General features: G+C 35.3%; 1 protein-coding gene and 1 pseudogene across 1 annotated transcript in view; both read right to left on the bottom strand.

Annotated features, from left to right (window-relative positions):
- Window positions 1-26,485, bottom strand: part of MPP6 (membrane palmitoylated protein 6) — a 112,501-nt gene that overhangs the window by 4,397 nt on the left and 81,619 nt on the right. The window contains exons 6-11 of the mRNA XM_030308108.1: window positions 24,549-24,680; window positions 22,377-22,495; window positions 22,011-22,078; window positions 20,110-20,271; window positions 8,133-8,335; window positions 7,013-7,141 (exon numbers count right to left, since the gene is read on the bottom strand). Of these exons, the coding sequence (XP_030163968.1) occupies window positions 7,013-7,141; window positions 8,133-8,335; window positions 20,110-20,271; window positions 22,011-22,078; window positions 22,377-22,495; window positions 24,549-24,680 (813 nt within the window). The remainder of the gene's footprint in view (window positions 1-7,012; window positions 7,142-8,132; window positions 8,336-20,109; window positions 20,272-22,010; window positions 22,079-22,376; window positions 22,496-24,548; window positions 24,681-26,485) is intronic.
- On the bottom strand, window positions 351-756 carry LOC115508993 (annotated as a pseudogene).

Genomic DNA, 26,485 nt, shown 5'->3' with positions numbered 1-26,485 from the left:
ATAATAAACTCAGGGTGAAATCTAAGGTAATAAAAGAATTATTTTAGGTTTCTAGCACAACTATAGCATCCTCTTCAAATGATTTTTTTTTTAAATTTTTTTTTTTTTCAACGTTTATTTATTTTTGGGACAGAGAGAGACAGAGCATGAACGGGGGAGGGGCAGAGAGAGAGGGAGACACAGAATCAGAAACAGGCTCCAGGCTCTGAGCCATCAGCCCAGAGCCTGACGCGGGGCTCGAACTCCCGGACCGCGAGATCGTGACCTGGCTGAAGTCGGACGCTTAACCGACTGCGCCACCCAGGCGCCCCAAATGATTTTTTTTTTAATTTGAATATATGTATGACATCCTAGAAAAAGAATCCTAGAATTTTCCCTTTGTGTTTTTGTCTTGCTTCTTCATGATCGTGCATGCCAGCTGAGGTGGTCAGTACAATGAAACCAAACTGGTGGGACAGGAGATTATTCTGCCATTTTTCTAGATCTTTGAGTTGTACATAAAATCTGGGGCTGATAACTCCACAGTTGTTTAACCAGCTTATGAGGTTTGTAACAATTTTCCCAGCTCTGTGATCATGAATGATTTCAAATTTGCCAGTGTAACCACGTTTCATCATCACAGTTTAGAAACTGGATAATGACTTTGGAGCATGGCCTAGTAAGAACCTGGCATTTGCCTCTCTTTTCAGCATTGTTAATGCTCTTAAGAGCATCTGCCAGGACATTCATGTATACCAATATGGCGGCACAGAAAGATGGTGGAAAGAGTTCAAAAGATTTTTATCTTACAGGTTCTGTAGATCATGGAAACCATTCTGCAGTGACTTTTAAGCTCAAAGCCAAATCTGCTGCCTAATTCTAGGAAAGAGAATCTTAGAAATGTATTTTGAAGACTAACCACATGTTTCCCACCTCCAACAACATATACTCACACACACATTTATTTCTGTAGCTAGCATTGTTTATATTTTGTAAAATATTTTGGAATAATATGGAGAATAAATAAGTAATGGGTTCTGCATGAGCAAGTGAAGCTTTTCATTAAATTGCAACTTTAAAAATGAAATTTCACATTTTTTCTATATGTTCTTCAAATATTTATTGAGTTCCTATTAAGGTGTCTACTATGTTTCATCATCTATAGATAGAACAATGAATAAGAGAGAGTGGGTTTCTACCCTCCAGTGGAGGAGACAGATAAAGGGCAAATAAACACAAAAACTTCCAAGTTGTAATGAGTACTATAAAAGAAACCAACCAAGAACAAAGAATTTTGAGACTTCTACTTTAGAAAGAGTGATTATGATTACAAAGACACTGAGTAAATGACATTTAGCCTGAGAACTATAGTGGGGGGAAAGAGCATTCCAAGCAGAGGAAACACCAATGAAAAACCCAGGAGGGAAATGACCCTGATGTGTTTTAAGATACTGAAAGGTCAGGATGGACAGAGGGACTAAGGGTGGGGGTAACATGGAGATGAGTACAGGCTAGGTCCTGGAGGACCCACATGCAATGGAAAGGCATCTCTGGCTTGTGATGGAGAAAGAGGAGATGGAAATGACACCGGACTGGAAATATATTTTGGTGATAAAATCATCAATATTAGCTATGAATGTGAAAAGTGAGGAAAATGAATCAAGATGTGGAAGAGGTAGTTGTAGAAAATGCAAAGTTGGGGGTGGGAGTAGGGAGAGCATAATTTTGGGGGGAAAATGTTCTACTTTGTGTATGTTAAGTTTAAGATGTCTTGGGTAACATCTAAGTGCTAAGTAGTGATAGGTTATGCAAGTCAGAGCTCGGCGGCCTGGATTACCTATACATGAACTAGGAATCATCAGTGTAACAATGGTACATAAAACCATTTTACCAATGGGTAAAAGTCAGAGCTCGGAGGCCTGGGTTACCTATACATGAACTAGAAATCATCAGTGTAACAATGGTACATAAAACCATTTTACCAATGGTAAAAACACCTAAAGGGAAGTGTAGAGAGACAAATGGGTTCCAAACTAGGCCTTAGACACTACTACTTATATTTTAGTTAACTCACTGACATCCTAAATCAGTTGAAACAACTAAAATATCTTTTATGATAGATGTACAGCCACAACTCACCTTGAAAATAATTTTTACCAGTCACTAGCAATCTGGTTCATTAAAAAAAAAAAAAAAGGTTGTTTTGGGCAATAACAATCACGTAACAATAGCAGAGTACAACATACAGATGGATCTCTAGACTATATTGGTAGGTGGAAAATGCAGGCAGACTACCGTATATAATAAGAGACTTTTATGTAAGAAATAGGGGAGAAAGGATACACACATATACATACTTGCTTATATTAAAAACAAATAGTGAAAATGGCTACCTTTGTAGGTGGTGTGTAGAGGACAGAGAAAGCTAGATTTTTCTGTTAAGATTTACTTTAGAACTATTAAATGTATAGAATGATACAAGAAAATTAAATTCACATGAAAAAAAGAACAATACCTGAAAATAAAAAGCAAAATGAAATAAACCAGTGTTTTAAGTTGATGGTTTAACTACACAGAAAGGAATTATTTCAGTAACGTTAAAATTAAATAATACCCACTGGAATAGATCTTAGGAAAAACTTTTTTAAAAGCCCAAAACTTAAAAGTTTTCAATAATCATACTATTGACATTAATACTGATATTGTTACTCAGAAATCATATACATAGTAGGTTCTCAGTTTATATGTAAAGTAAGAAATTATGTTATCAGGAACCAATATTTTCAGCATAAGAAAAATGAGAAATACAGAGTCAAAGAAGTAAAATAATGTAAAGTTTAAACTGGAACCATCAAATTGAACTAATGATGTATGTTTTCTGAAAAAGGAAAATATATTTCCTATATCTGGCCACCGAAAAGGCCTAGAAATAATGAGTAACTAAGTTGAATGCACAACTTTAGTACCTATATCGTCTCTAAATACCATTTCCCACTAAAAGGAACCAGGAATTTTGGATGGCTGGTTCAGGTCTGGGCCAATAAATGTGTAAGAAACCTGGAACAGTTTGTTGTACTAGAAAGAAAAGAGTCGTCAAAGATTATTGGGGTTGTGTTAAAAAGACTCAGAAGACAAACTGAATATTCCCATGAGCTAAACATAGGCCAATTTAAACATCAAAACGAATGGTAAGTAGAGGCACCTAGGTGGCTCTGTCAGTTAAGTGCCTGACTAGATTTCAGCTCAGGTCATGATCTTATAGTTGTGAGATCAAACCTAGTGTCAGGCTTGTGCTAACCATGGAGGCTCCTTAGGATTCTCTTTTTCCCTCTCTCAAATATATAAACATTAAAAAAAAGAGTAATAACTAAGTACACAGAGAGGAAGTATTTCAAGGGACTTTAAACACAGTGATTTGACTGTATATATTCAGGGGATAAACCCTAAGGACAAAAAAACAAACAAAAAAAAAACAGTTCATGGTAATCATACCCCGTAGTGTCAGTATACTTATTCTCACACTGCTGTGTGTGTACTGTGTGATTAAGTAAATGAGCAATTATATGATTATTTTAGGTCTAACATTCCCAGTGTTTTTGAGAACTGGGATACTCAGGGTAGGGGAATGGAGATATACATATAAAAGAGGTTAAATAAAGACCTTGTAATTCTGAATTTGAATGGGAAGTTTCAGTATGAATTCATGACATAGTTTGCTTCAGACATACAACAGAAAAACATATATCCTACCTCTGTCTACCTGAAAGGTATAGCTAGAAACAATGATCAATCTTGTGACAATGTACACCCCTAGTATTATTGTCTTAAAACACCATTTACCCTAAAAGGAACCAGAGCTTCTTGAAGAAACAGCTGATGCCTGGCCTAGAAAAGGAAATGTACAAGAGGAGCCTGGAATATCTGTCATACCAGATAGCAAGGAAGCTATCAGAGACTATTGGGCTCATGAAATAAGGTCTCAAGGGCCAACTTGAATAAGCTCCTATTGGTCAAAGATGGGGCAATTTGAGCATCAGTAAGAACAATAACTGAGATAGAGTAACCACATCAAAAACTCATATCATGTGCTCATAATCAAACTAAAAAAACAAAAAAAAAACCCCTTATTTGATCACCTGTTGCCTCTGGGGGCTCTTAAGGAACAAATCCATTATTCTGAAAAGTGACCCATAAAAAGGAAAGTATCAACATATACCCTGACCGTCCTATTTGAACTCTATTTCAGAGTAATCAACTAGTTGATAAGGAAAAGTTATTTCTTAGAAGAGTTCTAGTTTATAAATTCATAAAGAATGACAAACTTTGAATACTACCATTTTACGATCGCTGAAATAAGTGATCCAGGCAAAGATGAATAAAACTTGCTGAAATCATTAGGTAAAAAGCTACTACTTCATAGACTGGGCTAAGGACATTTGAACACACTGAGCATTCTTATCACAAAAAGAGCACCTTTAATATGCCTCATAATGTAACAAAACAAGAAGTATCACTTATTAATTATTCTTGAGAAATAAAAGTGAACCTATATCTGATCCATCAGTTCACAGGAAATACAAGGAATAGAGGGAAATGACACAATGGGGACAGAACTGGTGAAAATATAGACTCTGGAGCACTCTATAGAATAACTGACTTCATTTTTTGAACAACTAAATTAGAAGGTTACAAGAGAGGAGAGGGAGGGAAGCAGTGAGAATTTACAGACTAGAACGGAATAAAGTGATGTCTACTGCCAGCTAAGATGTAGTAACAGATATTAGACTAACCCTTTTGTCTCACAATGAAAACAGACAGAATGTACAGAAAAACAGTTTTTAAGACCTCATGCATGAGGCAAGAAAAGACTGATATTTCAGAGAAGCAGAAAACAAATGAAGTGAGCCCTATGACCACCCCAGCTTACTGTCTTGAAAGACTTTCTAGGCTGCAGCACACAAGGTAGAACCCAGGAGGAGCCTACCCAACATTCTGAGTTGGGACAGAGCTGAGAGCCCAGGGAAACCAAGGGGGCAAGAGTTCTCAGGACAGAATACCTGAACAGAACAGCAGCATGGAGAGAGAACTTCAGAGACTTGCAAAGACCCATCCCCTTCCAGCATTCAGCTATATACCAATTAGGGCAGTGTAAACCTACCTGAGGCCACCAAAGAACCACCAGAAAAAATGAGAGGTACTCAAGTTGAGCCAGGAACAGGACCTCTTCTCATCAGGCAGCACAGAAAACCTCGATGCACAAGCCACTCGGAAGAGCCCTCAAATGGTCTTGCCTCACAGGTGAACAATAACTGCCCATAGATCAAGAACTATTCTGGTCCTACCTAACACATTTTAAAAGCAAGACCTGAAAGGAACAAACTGTTTCCCAACAAGTGCATCTCAGAACAAAGCTCACAATGCCTGAAAGCAGCAGGAAAATAGGACCAATGTGAGAAGAAAAGTCATTCAAGTCAAAACTGATCCAGAACTGACATAAATGTCAGAATTAGTAAACAAGGACATGAAAACACTTATTATATTTCAGATATTCAAAAAGTGAAGCAGAAACATAGAGAAGCCTGAAAAAGAACAAAGCAGAGTAACACTACATGATTTCAAGGCTTATCAGCAACAGCGTGGGAAGAGAGAGATGCAGTGGAAAGGAAGGATTCTGAAGGGGCACAAGGGCATCTTTGGAGGTAATGGACATGTCTATTATCCTGACTGTGATGGCTTTATGGGTATATACATATGCCCAGACTTACCAAGTGGTACACTTTTAGTACGTAAAGTTTATTGTAAGTCAGTTATCTTTTGATTAAACCGCAGGGGTGGGTGGGGGGAAGAAGTTTAGAAGACATCAAGTAAATGAAATGTGTTGATCTTGTTTGGATCTGATTTGAATAAATCAACTGTAAAAAAATTCTAACTCTTGGAGAAATTCAAATATGGATGGTATATTTGATGATATTAAAAATTGCTCTCAGGGCTCCTGGGTGGCTCAGTCAGTTGAGCATCCAACTTCAGCTCAGGTCATGATCTCATGGTTTGAGAGTTCAAGCCCCACATCAGGCTTTGCACTGACAGTAAGGACCCTGCTTCGGATTCTCGGTCTCCCTCTCTCTCTCTCTGTCCCTCTCCCACTCGCACTCTCTCTCAAAAACAAATAACCATTAAAAAAAAAGAAGTTGCTCATACTAATTTTTTTGTGTTAATGGTGTTACAGTTATGTTTAAAAAAACCTTTATGTTTTAGAGATAGATACTGAAATATTTACTGCTGACATATCAAAGATTTGCTTTAAAATAATCCAAGTAAGGGAGGAAATGAAGAGAGGTCTAATTAAAACACAAATGGCATGTATTATTGAAGCTAGGTGATGGGCATATGGGAGTTCATTTTTTTTCCTCTTCTGTATATATTTTAAGTTTCCTATAATATGAAGAGAGAGAGAGGGAAAACAAAAGCAAACATGCAACAAAAACTAAAAGTCAGAACCTACTACCAGTAGTAAACCTTATGATGAATATGCTTGTTAATGGTCTTGGAGCCTTTTCCACATTGATAAAATGAGAGACGGATTAATATGCATATTTTAGTACTGTTCCCTTTCACTTACATAGAGGAAACAAACTTGTGTTTTATGTATGTATGTATGTAAAGCTTATTATTTATTTATTTAGAAAGAACCAGTGGGGGAGGGGCATGAGGGGCACGGGGTGTGTGTGAGGGCGGAGACAGAGGATCCAAAGCAGGTTCTGTGCCATCAGCAAAGAGCCTGATGGGGGGCTCAAACACACAAACCATGAGATCATGACCTGAGCTGAAGTCAGATGCTTAACCGACGGAACCACCCAGGAGCCCCTAAAGCCACACTGTCCCAGATCCTAGCGACATCTCATGAATGAATTTTTATTCTGTAATATATCATATATTTATTTCGTGAATATGATTGGAATAAAACGTGTCCAAAATAAAACAGAAAAAATCTTAGGAAGAAAATAATATTGTTAGCCTGAAAAGAACTGCTCACCGTCAAAAGCTTAGTAGTGATGCCAGCATCCACCACTGCCTTGTGCATGGCACGTAACGTCTCTAGTTCTGGAGCAGCAATGAATACAACATAGGGCATGAACTCGGATGTCCTCAGCACTTTCAAGGCCTGTGTAGAAAAACAATTACAAACCAACTTAGATGGGATTAGAATTTATGTTATCCTTTAATTTATACTAAATGCTAAATAATCAGTCTATCTGCCCTCTCACTAAGGATTAAGGCTGTAAATTAATACTTGCCCCCTTCTATCTTTTTGATTCCATACAGTACTTTCTTAGTGATCCAGTATCTATGTTCTGACCTCAGTCACATTACTCTTTAATCCTTTTGAACAAAGTAATTAAAAAATCATCAAGAATGATGTAAATGCTTTATATGTTATTTGTAGAATTCTGTTAATATTGAAAAAGCAGAAATAATCTCAGTGTCTATTGAGATTGGTATATAAATTAATATACATTTGTACTATGCAGCAATTACAAACAACTAAAAACAAAAGCTCTACAGTAACTCATATGAAAACAGTTTCAAGAGATACTGTTTAATGAAAAAAACTAAAGAATCTGTATAGAATTTCCTATTTATACAAAAAAATAGCCCATTAAAATTATAGATATATCTGTATTTAAGGTATATAAAATGACAAAGATATACACTGAACTAAATAATTATTTCTGAGTAGGGAAGTTAGGTGGAGTTGAATGTGGAGGGGTGGGAAGGGGTCGGTGAGAAAGACAGGGAATGAGAATGAAGAGATTGTTGTGTGTGAGTATGTGTGTTGGGTGGGAAGGGGTGTGACTTTAATCTTTTATTCTTTGTGTTGCAGCTTTGTTGAAAATTTAAAATTAACATTTCCTAACACATGCATTTATATATTACTTGAGCAAGTAAGTAAATACTAAACTATCAAGTTCTATTGCTATCCAAGCCTCTATTGGCGAATTGATCAGAAATTATCATGTGGATGCATGATAAAGTTCTCTATCACCACCCTCACAATTTGAAAACAAAACAAAACAAAACAAAAAACCCAAAAAAACAAAAAACTCCACAGAAATCAAAATTTTAAAAACAGTTTTGGAATCCATGCAGCTTACTTGTGGGTTGACATCCAAGATGCAAGTTCGTCCAGTTTGGACAACTTCAAGAATAGAATCAATTTTGGTTCCATAGAGATTTCCTTCATATTCCCCATGTTCCAAATATTTTCCAGCTTTAATATCTGCTTCCATCTCAGAACGTGACACAAATTTATATGCCTGACCATCTTTTTCATCTTCCCTTGGTTTCCGTGAAGTAACTAAAATAATGTTGAGAATTTATACAAAGATGCAAAGTATTAAAATTGAGACTAAAATGCACAGGTAGCTTAGGATTTTTACATTTAGTGCAGGGTTTGGCAAATTATGGCCTATGGCCAAATCTGTTCTGCTTCTTATTTTTGTGAATAAAATTTGATTAGACCACAGCTATGGCTCATTTATTACCTAGGGTTTCATTCATTTCACAATTGTGTAGCAGTTTGTGACAGAGAATAGACGGCCTGCCAGGCCTAAAATATTTACTATGTGGCCTTGAATTAAAAAGTTTGCTGACCCATGGGGTACCTGGGTGGCTCCGTCGGTTAAGTGTCCAACTTCTGCTCAGGTCATGATCTTGTGGTTAATGGGTTCAAGCCCTGCAGCAGGCTCTGCACTGACAATGTGGAGTCTGCTTGGGATTCTCTGTTTCTCCCTCTCGCTCTGCCCCTCCCCTGCTCTCACTCTCTCTCAAAATAAATAAACGTAAAAAAAAAAAAAAAAGTTTGCTGCCCCTTGACCTACAAGACTGTTTAAGGAGGTAGTCCCCCATACACAATTTATATTCAAAAAAATGTGCTTTATAAAGTCAGCTTGAAACTCAAAATTATTTCCTAGAAGCAGAGCCCTAAATTTAAATTCTTAATTATAATGAATCCTACTAACTATGAGGTATATTGTAGGCGAATATCTTTTCCAGCTGCCACCAGCACTCCCCTTCTTAAGGAATATCAATTATATTCTTTCTTTACGCATGAACATTTCCTAATTGAGTGCCCAACAAGTGAGCAAAATTCTATTTTTAGTTCGTATTATCAATCTTCTGAAATGCAGTTTTACCCACAAATTATCTATCCTCTTTCTCACCCTAATACCAAACCTTTCTTTGGGCTTCCTGCTTACTGATAATCTGAAATGTTAATTGTTTGTTTTGTACCTCGGTGGTGGATCTAGCCAACACTTGATATTATTATGTTCTATTAACTTACTCTACTTTAACCTAAAGTGTTTTCTTGTGAGAGAATAACAGTGGATAGACCAAGTCAAAATTTAGAGGATGCTTTTGCTTGATATTTTAGAGTTCTGAATACTTCCAGGGATATAAACTCCTTTGCAACTTGGGCTAGCCTAGGAAAGGATATTCTCTTTAAAACTATTGCAAAGATGCAGAGTTAGTGTGTGTATGTGATTTTTCCAGTTTAGCCTTCACCTAGTTTTGGCTAGATTATATATAAAAAGTATTCTTTTACTAATCAAGTACTTTCACGTAGATTATCTGATGAGATCATCAAGCACATGTAATTAAAAAGTAATCCAGATTAAAAGTTGACAGTACTTTGACTACCTATAATACCCATAGCACATCAAGAAAACTTTGATAAGAACAGAATGAAATTCAAATACAAGCTCAATAATAAGGGTCTAATTCATAAATGAGGTCATTAAGTACAACAGGACTCCCTTTCTTCTCCCGTTGTTTTCTGGCTCAGCCTTGAAGGTGATGATCCCAGACAACTGTGGAGAGCATTTATAAAGTAACTTAAAGATCTTCAAGATGCTATGATGGCATTTCATATTAAAAAATATGTGACGCCTAAGGTTTCTGAAATTATTCACCAAAGGTAGTATGAAAAAACTTCTAAAGCAATTTTAAACTCCCCAAATACATTCATACTAGGACTTAGCTCAATATTTGTGAAGGTAATTTTAGAAGAGTACTATTTTTGGGTGAAGCTCTACAGTGAAACCGTATATAGGAATGTACTACTAGTATGAAATAAATATGTATAGGTGCATATATTGCCCCCATTGCCACCTCCAATGTGTTGAGGGAATCTTAATTCTTTTTTTTTTTTTTTCAACGTTTATTTAGTTTTTTGTTTTTTTTGGGACGGAGAGAGACAGAGCATGAACGGGGAGGGGCAGAGAGAGGGAGACAAAGAATCGGAAACAGGCTCCAGGCTCCGAGCCATCAGCCCAGAGCCTGACGTGGGGCTCGAACTCACGGACCGTGAGATCGTGACCTGGCTGAAGTCGGACGCTCAACCGACTGCGCCACCCAGGCGCCCCTGAGGGAATCTTAATTCTTGGCAAAATGTTTTTAGTTTACAAGCAAATATTAACTATAATCCCATTCTCTAGTGACAACTAGAAACAAAAATCTAACAAAACCCAGCAACAATACTGCCACATATTTAAGTCCCTTTCCATTCCTAGGACAGAGAAATTAGAACGGGGTGACTTTACTACAAATGATTCCTTAGGCTTATATACTAAGCAAACAAGTAATGTGATTTCTTAGAATTTAATTGTATGGCAAAATTCTAAATTTTTACAGCTCTTCAAATGAGAGAACAATCAACAAAGTAACATTTTTGGTGTTGTTAAACTCAAGATGCCAATGTTAAAGAGCAAACTTGATTCAGAAGGTAGCCCATCCCCCTGGATTAATAATTTTTTCTATTTTATTTTAGGATCATTTAATATATAAAGAAAAATCAACTTAATATAATGCCAGCGTTTACCTCCTTCCCTATGAGACTTTCTCGTCCATACCACCTGACAATATGCAGCACAATACTATATACCAGGAATTAGGCAAACTTGTCATAATTTTTTGGTGTTTCTTTTTTGTGTGGATTGTGAGATGTAAAAAGAAAAACAAAAAACAAAACAAAAAAACAAAACTAAGCTAGATGCTATATAAAAGTGAATGATTTTAAGAGAAACACACCTACATTATATGAAGAAGTGAGAGTTAACTTAATGTATGGATATATTTAAATCTTTCTATATAAAAATTCAGATTTGAAACTTTACTAAAGTAACAGTCTGAAGAAAGGTAAAATAAGTACATCTTTCTGGAAATTAATTTGGCACTAAGAAATCAAGAAATTAAAATTATCCATCTAATAACTTTAAATTTTAGATTTATGTATACACATTTTATCATCTCTTGTAACAAAAATAACTACTCAAACTATATAAATGGGCAATAACAGTATACTTCTTTGCTGGAATATTAAGAAGCTATTAAGATTTCTTTTAGGTTTACCAGGGTAAAGTAGACATAACATAAAATTGATCATTTTAACCATTTTTAAGTGTGCAATTTAGTGGCATTAATTATATTCACATTATTGTCCAACCATCATCACCACTACCCATTTCCAGAACATCTTCATCATCTCAAACTGAAATTCTGTGTCCATTAAACGCTGACTTCCCATTATGCTCTCCCCTAGGCTCTGGTAATAACTACTCCACTTTCTGTCTCTATGAATTTGATTATTCTAGGTATCTCATACAAATGGAACTGTACAATATCTGTCCTTTTGTGTCTGGCTTATTTCAGCATAATGTTTTCAAGGTTCACCCATATGATAGCATGGATCAGAATTTCATTCTTTTTTAAGGCTGAATAATATTCTTTTTTTTTTTTTAAATTTTTTTTTCAACGTTTATTTATTTTTGGGACAGAGAGAGACAGAGCATGAACGGGGGAGGGGCAGAGAGAGAGGGAGACACAGAATCGGAAACAGGCTCCAGGCTCTGAGCCATCAGCCCAGAGCGCGACGCGGGGCTCGAACTCACGGACCGCGAGATCGTGACCTGGCTGAAGTCAGACGCTTAACCGACTGCGCCACCCAGGCGCCCCAAGGCTGAATAATATTCTACTGTCCGTATATACCACTTAGTTTACTCATTCATGCACTGATGGACATCTACACTATTGCTATCTTTTGGTTATTGTAAATAATGCTATGAACACTCACGTACAAATATCTTACTCCCTGCTTTCAATTCCTTTGGGTATATTCCCACAAGCTGAATTGCTAGATCATATGGTAATTCTATGTTTATTTTTCTGAGGAACTGCTATACTGTTTTCCACAGCAGATAACACCATTTTACAGTCTCCTCAGTAACAAACACATGTTCTCATATCTCTACATCTTTGCCAGTACTTATTATTATCTGTTTTTTAAAAATACATAATTCCATCCCCTAATGAGTATAAAGTGGTATATCATTGGGGTTTTGATTTGCATTTCCCTAATAATTAGTGATGTTCAGCATCTTTTTCCTGTGTTTACTGGCCATTTGTGTATCTTCTTTGGAGACATTTCTATTCGGATTCTTTGCCCATTTCTGAACTGGTTTATTTTGTTGTTGTTGTAGGATTAATATTTACTATATTATATATATATTATATACACACACACGTATATATATATACACATGTTATATATATGTACACACACATGTATATATATACACACATATGTATATATATATGTATATATATACACACACACCACACACACATACATAATACATACATATAATGACTTGTGGGGAAAAGCTCATGATATAATTTCATTCATCAAATATTTGTTGGGTGTATACTATGTGCTAGATCCTATTCTAGGGTCTACAGCAGTACAAAAGACAGAGCAGCTCTCTGTTCTCATGGGACATATTCTTGAATGTGGAGACAGTGAGCAGTCAAATGAGAATTTAAGTGTAAAACACAACCACTAAGTACTGGGGAGGCTATTTTAGATTGAATGGTCAGTAAAGGCCTCTGAGAAGGTGAGATCTGAATAAAAACTAAAATTCAAGCATTTGAAGATCTGGGAGGCAGTGTTCCACGCTAAGGGATCAACAAGAACAAAAAGTTGTGAATGATAAGTTTAAGTAAGGAGTTTGAAGAGAAAGAAGTGTGTTAAGTAGGGAAAAAGTAGGTGAATTTTACATGAATAATATAGTCACAATTCTGTGGTTAGTAGTTAGTTTAACTGTGTTCTCTATACTTATAAGCAAAATGCTGAATAAGACTTTTTTTTTTTTTTTTTTTTTTGGTAGTCTTACAGTATCCCTCAAGTCCCAAGTAGATGCTACAAAGCCAAGGATCTACAGCTTCCTCTTTCAGGGTTTACCAAAAAGTGGCCAACATGGTCCTAGGATCGTCTGCTCACCTGCCTCTGTCTAATATATACTCAGAAGTCACTGACATTATGAATCATAGGTTCAGGGCAGAACGCTTTATTTTCTTCTCCTTTACCCCACAGTAAAATGATTCTCCCTGGGGAATTGTGAAAGCCCATGAGACATATCGTAGCAGTGGAGCGTCTTGTACTCCCAATGTCTGGCAAAGCAGAAATGCGCTTCCTGTGGGCTGTGTGTGTAGGGATGTGTGTGTATTCAAAAGATAGCCTGGCCTGAACTTTTCTGAAGGTATCCTGCACAGAAAGACAAAATGAAAGGTAGAGAACCAAGCAAAAGAGAATATGAGATACAGGAATGGAGCTTGGCATGGGTCTCAAGGGGACAGCTGGAGATCATAATAGCCTGGCCAGGGAATTGCAAAGTAGAGAGGTCTTTACAGAGTCTCCAAAGAACCTAGCTACAAATAGGCCTCAAGGAAGAAAAGAGTATTCAGACATTTGTGACATAAAGAACTCTAGTCCCCAAAAGGCAAGATTTTACAGGACAGCCCTTTTATCCTCACTTCTTCTGCCCTGACCCTGAAAACCAGACACAGCAGAGCAGGATATGAAGGGAGAATAATAGAACAAACTATACCCTTCCCTTCCCAATGTAGGTCCTAAGCCAAGAGTCAGGAATGAGCGGTAAGGAAGGGAAAAATGTGAATTGGATGCAACACTGAAGTTTTGAATTGGAGTAGCCTTATTTTTTTTCCATACCCAAAATAAAATCTTATTTGACAAAACATAATTCTCATAACTACAAGTGACTAGAAAGTTATAGAATCTCCCAGGGGACTGAAGGAAAAGAAGAGAGAAAGAAGATCTGATAGTGCATGTATGAAGTCAGTGACTGGATGAAAATAAAACTCTTTCCTATTTGTGCTCCCAAAGAGCTCAGCCATCCAACAAACCAGTTAGTTATATGCTTGCCAGAAAAAATTAGTCGGGTGACCTAACTTCCTAAAGGTACTAGGAAATGAATGTGTATTCAAACCATGTGAGAAGGGATTTTAGTGGACTGATAGCTGTTTCCCCAAATTCAGGAAAATATTTTAAATTAATGAATTATTGATGGATGCTAAAACAATTGGGTAAAAGTTTGCTGAGGAGAATACTTACACAGTTTCAAAGTATTTTTGAACACATTACTTATCAATAACAAATGGGAGAAAAATTATCTTTTACAGTGAAGAAATCTATCAGACACCACCTAAATCAATAATCAAAGTTAACATCATCAGTAATGGGACATATTGACAAGATGTACCTCCAGATGTGATGTTCAGAGAAGGATAAAACATGACTTCTGTTTTTCTAGTAACAATAATGCATGACCAGAACCTAATCACAGGGAAACAATCAGGCGAACTCCTAGTGGGGATCATTTACATTAAATGGATAAAAGACTCCAAATAAAAGGCAGAGGCTGGCAGAATGGATTAAAACAAATAAACAAAACAAAAACCATAATCCAACTATATGCTGTCTCCAAAAGACACACTTTAGATTCAAAGACACAAATAGGTTGAAAGTTAAAAAAAAAAAAAAAAAAAAAAAGGAAAAATACCCCATACAAACAATAACACAAATACCTGGAATGCCTATATGCCACACAAAATAAACCTAAAGACAAAGACTGTTACTAGAGACAAAGAAGAACATTTTATAATGATAAAAGTGTGAATCCATCAAAAGAATTTAAAAATTACAAACATATATGCATCTAACAACAGACTCCCCAAAACACATGCTGCAAAAACTGACAGAATTGAAGGGAGAAATAGTTAAGTCAATAATATTTGGAGACTTCAACACCACACTTTGAATAATGGATAGAACAAATAGGAAGAAGATCAACAAGGAAATAAAAGGCTTAAATAATACTATAAACCAACTAAACAGACATCTGTAGAACACTCTACCCAAAGATAGCAGAATACACATTGTTCCCAAGAGTACCTGGAACATTCTTCAAAACAGACTGTACCTGAGGTTATAAAGCCAGTCTCAATGAATTTAAAAAAAGTGAAATCATACATTATTTTCTGACCACAATGGCATGAATTGGAATTCAGTAACAGAAGAAATTCAGGAAATTAACAAATACATGGAAATTAAACAATATGCTCCTTAACAACCAATGGGTCAAATAGGAAATCACAAGTGTAAATAGAAAATACTTTGAGATAACTGAAAACAAAAACACAACACCAAATATTGGGAGATGCAGCAAAGCAGCTGCTTCTAGGAAACTTTACAGCTGCAAATGCCTACTTCAAAAGAGCTCAACCCAATAACCTAACCTCTACCCAAAGAAAATGAAAAAATAGCAAACTAAACCCAAAATAAGAAGGAAAGAATAAGGGCTATAACAAAAATTAATGAAATAGAGGACAGAAAATCAATACAGAAAATCAACAAAAGCAAATGTTGGTTTTATGAAAAGAACACCAAAAGTGATAAGCCTTTAGAAAAACTAAGAAAAGAAGAGAGAGGAATCAAATTACTGAAATCAGGAATAAAAGAGGGGGTATTACCATGAATGCTGCAGAAATTCTGAAACTGATTAAAAAGAAATAGAAAATCTCAGTAGACCTACAACATAGAACAAGACTGAATCAGTAGTCAAAATCTACAAAAATAACCCCAGGATGGCTTCAAGGGTAAAGTCTATGGCTTCAAGGGTAAAGGCTTCAAGGGTAAATTCTAACAAGAATTAACATCAATCCCTTACAAACTCTTCCAAAAACAAAAAACAAACAAACAAAAAACCAGAAGAAAAGGAACACTTCCCAACTCAGCATATGAGTCCAGCATTAGCACAATTATCAACATTAGCCAATGTCATGAGAAATGAAATCTAGAGACTAGTACCTCTTGAATATAGGTGCACAAATACTCAACAAAATACTAGCAAACTGATTCTAGAAGCATATAAAAGGATTATACACTACAACTAATTGGGATTTACCACAGGAACACAATGTAAAAGACTAAAAAACAAAACTCATATTATTGTCTCAATAAACAAAGAATAAACATTTGGTAAAATCCAGTACTTTCTCATGATAAAAAAAAAAAAAATCATAACTAGGAATAGAAGAGAATTTCTCCAACCTGAAGAAGGTTATCTACAAAAAACCCAGAGCTAACATCATACTTAGTGATGAAAGAGGTATCCCTCTAAGATCATGAATAAAATAAGGATGTCCATTTTTGCCACCTCTATTCCATACTGCACTGGAGATTCTAATCAGGGCAATTAGACAAGAAAAAAAAATAATTGACAGCCAGTTTAGAGTAATAAGGAACACTATATTTGCAGATGACATAATCTTGTGTATAGAAAATCCCGAGAAATTTGCAAAAAAATAATTATAATAAATGAATTCAGCAAGGTTGAGGGATACAAAACTAATGCACAAAAATCTGCATTTCTATACACTTGTAATAAACAATTTGAAAAGGAAATTAGGAAAATGGCTTTTATTATAGAGTCAAAAAGATTAATATACTTAGGAATAATCTGACAAAAGCAGCATAAGACTTGTACACTGAAAATTACTGATATTATTGAAAGAAATTAAAGAAGAATAAACTAAAGTGTTTACAGAGCTATCCCCAGAACGCTGAAGACACTGAGGACTTTGAAGCAAGAAGCTAAAAATTTGAGTTGGGGGTATAATTGTGCATTTGGAGCAGGTCAATCCATATCCTCTCCCTCTTTATCTTGTGAAAGAACACTGTCAGCAGAGGGATATCTGGAAACTCTTCCCTGGAGAAATCTAACAGCTCCCTCCAAAAATATCTTATGCCCACTTTTTGACTCCCCAAACAAAACAGTTGTCTCCTTGCCCATCTCATAAATAAAGCTCAGCCATTTGCCAAGACTTGCTCAAGTATATAGAGCTTCCAATCAGTTTTAACACTTACTTTTAAGTATGGATGTACATCCAAGGATGAGTACCTAAAAGAAAAAATCCTCTAGCATAAAAGGGAAAACACACACAAACATAACACAAGCAGAAAAAGTAACCTGGAGGAAAGCAGAGATAATTTAGCCTATAGAAAAAAAAAAAAACCTAAAAAAAGAATACACTATTTACTATTCTTAGAGATACACAAGATATACAAACAGACAATGCTGTGGAAAAAACCACCACCAAGAAATAGAAAATCCTAAAATGAAAAATATGATTACTTGTGATAAAACACTGAGGGAACAGAACAAAGAACTCACGGTAATCTTTTAAAGAGTAGAATAAAAAGATAAAGGGATAGACAACATGATATAAAAGAGATTGAGAAGATGAATCCAGGATGTTCAACATTCAACTAACAGAATTTCTAGAAAACATGAACAGAGAAAATATGGAGAAATCATCCAAGAAATAATAATTTCCCAGAATTGAGGGACATGAGTCTCTAGTCTGAAGAACCCACTAATCATCAGCACAATGAATAAAAAAAGATGCACACAGGGGCGCCTGTGTGGCTCAGTTGGTTGAGCGTCCGACTTGGGCTCAGGTCATGATCTCGCGGTTCATGAGTTTGAGCTTGGCATCGGGCTCTGTGCCGACAGCTCAGAGCCTGGAGCCTGCTTCGGATTCTGTGTCTCCCTCTCTCTCTGACCCTCCCCTGCTCAACTCTCTCTCTCTCCCTCAAAATAAGTAAACATTTAAAAAAAATTATAAAAAAAAAAGATGCACACAAAGGCACAGCATTATTAAATTTCAAAATACTGAAAAACAACAGAATGAAACAAACAAAAGACCCTGAATATCTGTGAAAGAAGAATCAGGTCATGTATGAAAGAACAAGAATTACGATGGCACTGGACTTAATGGAACTGGATTCAAGAGTAATGTCTTTTGAGTTTTATAATCTAAAATTTCTATTCTCAGCTAAACAATCAATAGAGGGCAGAAAATATATATCTTCAAATACAAAGAGAAATTATACCTCATACACATTTCTTGTAAAGTAACAAGAGGATGTGTTCCAGCAAAACAAGGTTGCTGTCAACCCAGGACAGCAACAAAGGGAAGCTCTCCTGTGTTAACAGTGGGGCAGCCAGAATGGAGAGTGCGTAGTCCTCATTGAAGCAGGAAGACCTATGGTCCTGAGACAGGAAGCTCCAGGAAAATAAACATGACCTACTGGATGAATCTTTGGTTTAAAACAAATTTATACACATACATGCAAAAAAATCAAGGTAAAGACAGGAAGGAAAAAGGAATTCCAGAAACTGTTAGATGGAAGGAGAGAAAATCTGTTCAAGAAAGTAAAATGCAATGAACTGAAACTAGACCTATTTTTATATTGGGAAGAGTCAGCAAGTCAACAGATAAGGCCTACACTGGATAATGCAAGATATTACAGAATGGGGACATTATTAAGAAATGTGGAAGACTAACCAATAAATAGCAACAAATGTGAAAAGCAACTGTTTCCGGTAAGTAGGTTAAAGGTGGAATACAGCAAGACTGGAAGTTAATTTATCTATTACGTATCTTTAAGAACTACTTGATTAAAATACTGTACATGTATTAACTTGACAAAAATGAAAAATAAAACACTTTAAAATACTTAAAATACTTTGGTCACAGCGAAGTTTTTATTTTCTTAACTATTTAACCAGTATTTGTCTGAATTTAGTGATATAAAGTGCTTACAATGGAATCCAAAGCCTTACCCCAAAGGGATTACAAATAGTACACGATTACTCCCCCAACCAATCCCTAAAAGTTTTAGCATTAAGATCACTCACTGAAAATTCAACCTCAAAACATACTAGATGCAAGCAGAGAAACTAGAAAATTCATCGACAAGATGGAGTGACATTAGGCTAAGAATTAGCTCAGAACAGCTTAATGGCATTAATATACCTAAAGAAATACTGTTAATCAAAAGGGGGCTTGGTCAGCAAAAGCAGCACAGAAAGGGGAGTTATAGAAGGTGAGGCTGGCTTGTCTCCTGCGTTGTTCAGGGGAACGAGCGTGTAAATTCCCACATGTAAAGGCCCACACATATCCAAAATAAAGACAAATGTATACTAGTTCTTATAATAAGACTATGATATCATCTAACTCCTTAATGTGATTCCATTCTTATCAAGCAACTTCTGACATTATTTAACTTTCCATATAATATGCAAATAGGGGAAAAAATGCAAAGATGATAAAATGAATGTTTGGCTCATTTAATGGTCATACTTCTCCTATCAGTATTTTCATTTTATATGTCAACCTTTATAATCTTAATTAATGCTGCCTGCTCTGAAGATTCTCACTGTTAATGTGCTATCAAAAAATCAGGTTTACGACCTTGAAGGACAGAGCTACAAGAGAAAACGTACAAAATTCACAAAGGAATTGCCACACTGGAAGTGTCTGAGGATCCAGCAGATTTCCCTCTTTTCTTTACGCTAATGTGGGTAAAAAACACAACTTTTCAGATAGACATCAGTGGTACAAGAAAATACAAAGTGAATGCTGATTTTGCCACAACTCCTAGTACTTGCATTTAACTGACATCTCTGGACTCAGGAGCTTGGAGACACAAGGGCTGCAAGGCAGCAAGCCAACATGGCTACAGCATTATTTCAAGACCTCTGTAGAGTCATCGAGTTTTCCAGTATCTTCTATTTGCTTTCATATGAAAATTATTTAGAATAAAATAATAATAGAAATATATGAAAAATTATTTAGAAATAAAAATAAATCTGGCCCACCTACTCTTTGATGCCAATTAAACAGCAAAGAAAAGGGAGAAAAACTTACATGGCACTGTAGTTCCAAATCTAGTGGGATTCAACACTATGAACCTGTTTTTCAAGCTTCTTCGTCCCACACCTTGAGCGCCTATCAATACTAAAGTCTTTCTCTGGAAGGGAGGCATTTTGGCTACTTCCTCATATATCTGGATTTCATGACGATCAAATTCTAAATGTAAAAGGAAATGGAAAATCATCATATTCACTTACCTTTTAGATGGATGAAAAACGTCCGCAATTCTGTTCAATAAGGGCTTCGTTGTCCTGACAAGTAAATCACTTGAACTGTACTTAGTATAGATTCTTTTTTATAAATTTGGTAAAGTACAATAAATTATTTTGATCTTGATTAAACATCTGTTTTCAACCATTTGCCCTTAAAAATTGGCTAAGAAAGCTAGAAAAATGCCATGTTTTATCTTCACCATATATTCTATCCATTAAAACGTTTCTTATCAATTTGTTATAGAACTAATTCTTTTAATATATACAATCAAACTGCAAATTATCTTTTATAATTTGTTCAGCCAAAAAGTGTATATCAGATATAAAGGACAGAAGTATAACTAGTGTGACTGCTTAAATAAGCCCCATAGAATGAGTATGGCCTTCCAAAAATATCAAAGAACAAATACCATGTGCTGACTTAGCAAATACCAGTTGGATTAACAAAATGCAGACAAACATATTGATAATTAAACATTAAGATTCTGAATTTATGTACAAAATGAAATTTTGGATCCAAACTATTTTCAGTCAAAATATACTCCAAAATTAAATCTTAGTCAACGAGAAAATTGCAAGTTTTCTATTTTGCAAGAAAGCTTTAAGGACACACATTTAATGAATAATAAAGCCAAAGTGGATTTAAACTAGTATATTACCTGTCATTAGTATTATAACTCTCAATCTGTAGTGATAACACTTCTTCCTTAAGTTATTATCTTAACAGCAACTCTTTATTTGCACAATTTCTCCACCGATTAAACCAATATTGAGAGACTCTCTTTTCCCCTATTATTATTATTGTTATTATTATTATTCCCTTTAGAGTGTGCTATTTAGTTTAGTACCAGAAGAGAAGCAGCTCTGATGTCTAGCAAGTACTTTTAAAAAATTATCAATTTCTTTCAGAAAGCCTTTTCATTCAAAGAGCTGCATTTCACTCCTATCTGCCTCTATAACTGAAAAGAATAACTATGGTAACTGTGATATTCACGTTTAAGTCTAAAAGATTAAGAGAGAATCCTACTATATCAGAATAAGATTGTTTGTCTACTACTGTTTTCCCAAAAGTATCATGGACAACGCGATGACAGAATAGAGTTGCCCTGAATCATAACTCTTTTAATATCTTCATAAAGACATTTCTTTAGAAATGACACACAGGGGCGCCTGGGTGGCTCAGTTAGTTAAGCATCCGACTTTGGCTCAGGTCATGATCTCACTGTTTGTGGTTCGAGTCCCACATCCAGCTCTGTGCTGACAGCTCGGGAGCCTGGAGCCTGCTTCAGATTCTATGTCTTCCTCTCTTCTCTGCCCCACCCTCCCCCACTGTCAAAAATAAACATTAAAAAAAAAATTTAAAAAAAAGAAAAAAAATGACACATAAATCAGTACCAAAGTTCTTTGAAGAAAGTTTAATAAGATTTCCTTCACTAATATAATCATAAATCCTAACCAATTCATTTTATTGTAAATTATAGAATAAAATGCACTGGTGACATATTGAGATTTAAATAATGTCTCCCTATTATATTGGGCCATGTGTTCAAGTGACAGCCCCTTAAAATTGGGTATTCATCTGAATTAGCTTCTTTTAAAATTATTTATTTAGAGTTTATGCCATATTAATTAATGGTATAAAGCTATCTCACTCAGACTTCTCAAAAAGTATTTAAAACATACCTGCATTTCTGGTTGTGAGATACATCATCTTTTTCTTTTTTTTGCTACTTATGGTTCCACAAAAGGTCCTGAAGACAAGACAATATAACTTAAAACAGTGTGTTGGAATAGGATAAAACTGCCCTGTGGTATTCTGGAGGTGGGAGTGTTGTGTCCTACACAGCAGAAGGGGGCAGAAGTGAGTTGAGCCACTGAATTCTGAGACTATACCGGCAGGTGGCAGAAAGGGATCAAAGAGTTTACTTTTGAGGGCGTTAAAATAAAGTACAGGGGCTGGATTATTTTAGATGCATTTTAAATAAATTCATTTGCTGATTCAGAGGAAAGAGGCAAAGAAAGGTAACCACAAAGGACTACTTGTTACACATTGTGTTAAGCTCATCACCTGAATTGTCCCAGTCTCTTCTAACAAATGCCTTTCTCTTCTCTTCCAGGAACTGGCTTGGAATGAGACCAGCACTTCCTCCCTCTTTTACATGGCTAGCCTAGAATCAAATGAATGAATTGTATATCTCAGTGACCAAAATTTGAGACCATATTCTAATAAGTAGGATATCAATAGTACAGTAACAATATATCACATTTGCTCTTAAAAGCTGACCTTGAGATTTAAATCCATGGCACTGTCCAGTAAGATATTTAAACACTTAGCACTAAGGAATCAATGGCACCTAATCAATCTGCCATCTTGTGTTGAAATTTGGGGACCAAAATACAAAGGTTACATAGGATCTTTAAATTATGTCAACTTTTTATTTATAATGCTTAGTCAAAGAATGGACAGGATAAACACTATTTTTAACAGGACATTTCATTTGCACTCTTAGTAAGGTATCACTACCAACCATAATCCCGAGAGAGAGAGAGAGAGAGAGAGAGAGAGAGAGGAAGGGAGGGAGGGTGGGGAGACAAAGTGAGAGAGGGAAGGAAGACCTGAGTATCTTAAATTTAAAATAGGTAAAATTACACTGTCAAGAAACTAAGTTTTGAAATCCCCAAAAGTGCTATTTTAAAATAGCGGCTAAAGAACTGGCTGTTAGTGGCTTATCCCACAAAATTAGTGTCTTTATCTTTATAATTAGCATAGAAAAATTTGGTATCTTTTTTCGCAATTAACATCCTAAAAAGTAGAATTAAAGTAATACATCACCAAATGCAAGAAGGGACTGAAATAATGGTGACGGTATGAGAAGAGAGTAAAAGAGGACATTCCCCAAAAGGGGGACTCCTGCAAGAGTTCAATAAAGGAAACAACTACAGAAAGTTTTTCGATGAGAGTTCTAAAAAATTCAGTGGACACCTCTCAAGATTACAGACTCTGTTTATCTGTTTTTTGGTTCTCTCACCTCACAGTGCGCTTGCACATAATAATGTCTTAATTTAAATTTAAGGACACATTAGTAAGATTGGCCTCATTCTTATTATTCATTCCCCCTTAGAAGTCAATATAACTTTTCAGAGTTAATGTGAGTTACTACCATCTCCACTTAGAGTTTAGAGGTGGGTCTTGGGTCCCTTCCTCATACACCTTGCTTTTTAATGAGACAGTTTAAGGAATTTTAAGCTTTCTGATCTGTCAGTTTCTCCAGCTCTGAATACTGTGGTTGTTAGCTGGTGTCAGCAATTACAAAAACAGACTTATTACTTCTGCTAGAGATTTCTGAAAGCTGTATTAGGGGAAAGGAAAAAGAACACGATCACACAGATCTTTAGAAAATGAAGCAGAGGTGGGGTGCCTGCATGGCTCAGTGGGTTAAATGACTGACTCTTGATTTTTCAGCTCAGGTCATGATCTCAGGGTTCGTGAGACTGTGAGATCGAGCCCTGTGTCAGGCTCTGTTCTGAGAGCATGGAGCCTGCTTGGGATTCTCTCTCTCTCTCTCTCTCTCTCATTCTCTCTGCCCCTCCCCTGTTTGCACGTACTCTCTCTCTCAAAACAAACAAACATTAAAAAGAAAAAAAAGAAAAAAAGGAAATGAAGTGGGGAAAATACAGTGATAACACACATCCCTTTCCACATATACAGATTTCAATCCACGACCAACTAACACTGATCATAAAGCAAACCTTCATTTCACAATAACTGAGAACAGGTGGGGAAATAGATTTAAGAGTTTAAGAAACTATGTTTTATTTGCCATGAATGTACATACAGAGAGAGGACATGAGAGAGATGCTACCATACACATAGTATAACACTTCTAGTTAAGACAAGCAAAAACAAACACTGAGAAGGGATGACCCCAATATCATATTTTACTGCAATCATTGATGTGGAAGAACCAACTGTTCTGATCCCTAAACCAATGGAATATCTCCACAGGCTAATTAATTCTGCATTTATTAACAGCTACTCGCAAATTCCCTCTCAATTTGATCTTCTGTCCACAAAATTAGCAGCCATGAAGCAGGAGCTGTTCATGTGGGAAAAATCATTGGAACAAATGCTAATACCTTCTTCCTGAATATTCAGCTATTGGCCAGATCTAAGATTGAAAATAAAAAAGCAATTGAAGAAATTATGAGAAGCATACTAACCTGCCACCAGTTTGGATCTTCTCTGTTTACAATTTGAAGAATTTCTCCTTTTGAAAACTTCAATCCTGCTTCTTTGCAGGGTATCAGGTTATCATTGTATGGATTATAATCAAAATGACATTTCACAAATACCTAAAACACATAGCACAATTTAAGATAGTATAGGTGTATCATTTGTCACTAGATTTTTGAAATCTTTTTCAAATAACTGTGATTTAATTGTAATTGACAATGCATTTAGTACTTCAACTAAGGAACTGGTTTCATTCAGATAGAAATCAATTTCTAGACATTAATACTTAGGTATCAGAAAAAAAAAAACATTAGTACTACAATTAACATTTTGTTTCTATTTTAACTTCTAATTTTAAATCAACAGAGTTTGACAATCATTTTACTCCACCATTCTTACACTTTCCCTCAATCTTTTCACATGATTTTCTAAATATTGTTGCATAATTTTGAATACAACTAAATGCTACTTTCTGATTAATGTCCAGAAACAATATATGCAGCTGATTTAAGGCATATATTTCAGGTACATTAGGACCTTTTTTTTTTTTTTAGGACTGACTTTATGAAAGAGCCCTGAAACCAAAGTTAAACAATGAAAGTGAATGTTGAAGTCAGACCTGAAATACAGTTAGTAACTTAAAAAAAAAAAAAAAAAAAAAAAATTAAAAAACCAACTTTCATCACTGGTAATATATAGTTTTTAATCACACAGATTTACACTGGCCAAAACAAGGGTGGAAAATATTTTTTTTGAAATCATCTTGCTCTAATTTAAATACTTAGCATTAAATTAATTGTAAGAAAAATACTGAAAAAGACTTGAAACTACTTCCCAATTTAAATTCATTGAAATATTCATTGAATATTTCTTTAAAATATATTTTATTAATAAAAGTATGCCAGTTACCACTATTAGTTATTATCTCCAATCATAGGAATATTTTGCTTATTCACTTGAAATTCTATTAAGCATTTTCAGTATTTGATGGCAATTTCAGAATGATTATATTCTTAAAACTTGTCATGCATATTTATAAAAATTCAAATGTTATTTACTGAAGAAATGACCTGGCATTAATCAGGTAAACTGTAACAAGCAGAAAAGCACAAAATTAGTAAAAATGGCAATGTTATCATACTTCTACAAATGTAACCAAACCAGATATTCAGGTAACACAAGCAGATACATAATATTAGTGGGGTAAAATGCAATGTGATGGATGCATATTAAAATCATTTAGAAGTAACTAAGTCTGGGTACATGTGACAAAATTTTAGTTATTTACAATTAGATGATTTTGAGAGAACGCATTCAGAACATTTTCAATAACTCTGTAAAGTCTAAATATTGTTTAACAACTCAGAAAGCCAATAATTCTTTTGATACACAATTTTAGAAATATTGAAGAAGCAAGCATACAAACAATATTAAGATTGCTAAAATGTGACAACTGGCTAAATTGACAATGGCATGCAGCTCAATGTTTTGGCAATGGAAAAAAAAAAAAAGCCCAAAATTTTAAGTTTATTTAATCAAGGTAAATTTAGTTGGCTGATAAGACAGAAAAACTGGAGTACCAGAGAATGTCCTGGAATGACATCATACCTGACGGACGTGTGCTGGATGCCTCTCCATATTGATGCAACTCTAAAAATATATTTTTCATTGCATAAATAAAGCCAGACTTTAAACTAAATTAATTAACAAAACATAAACAAACTACTGGACCATTTTATTACCTCACTCTTTGGTAAAGTAACTACTCCCCTAATTAATTGTCCATAGGGTATAATCCCTGAAAATTATAAATGACAGAAGCAAAAAGATAGAGGCGCTTGAGATGAGGCAGAGCAAAAGGATGGGTATGCAAAGTGTAAAAATACTTGGATACTCCTTATTTCTCAAGAAAGCTACACCAAAT

This window comes from Lynx canadensis, chromosome A2 (genome assembly GCF_007474595.2).
Source record: "Lynx canadensis isolate LIC74 chromosome A2, mLynCan4.pri.v2, whole genome shotgun sequence".
In the NCBI taxonomy this organism is placed as follows: Eukaryota; Metazoa; Chordata; class Mammalia; order Carnivora; family Felidae; genus Lynx; species Lynx canadensis.
The sequence above is the reverse complement of the archived record's forward strand: the minus strand, read 5'-3'. Positions and strand labels throughout refer to the sequence as shown.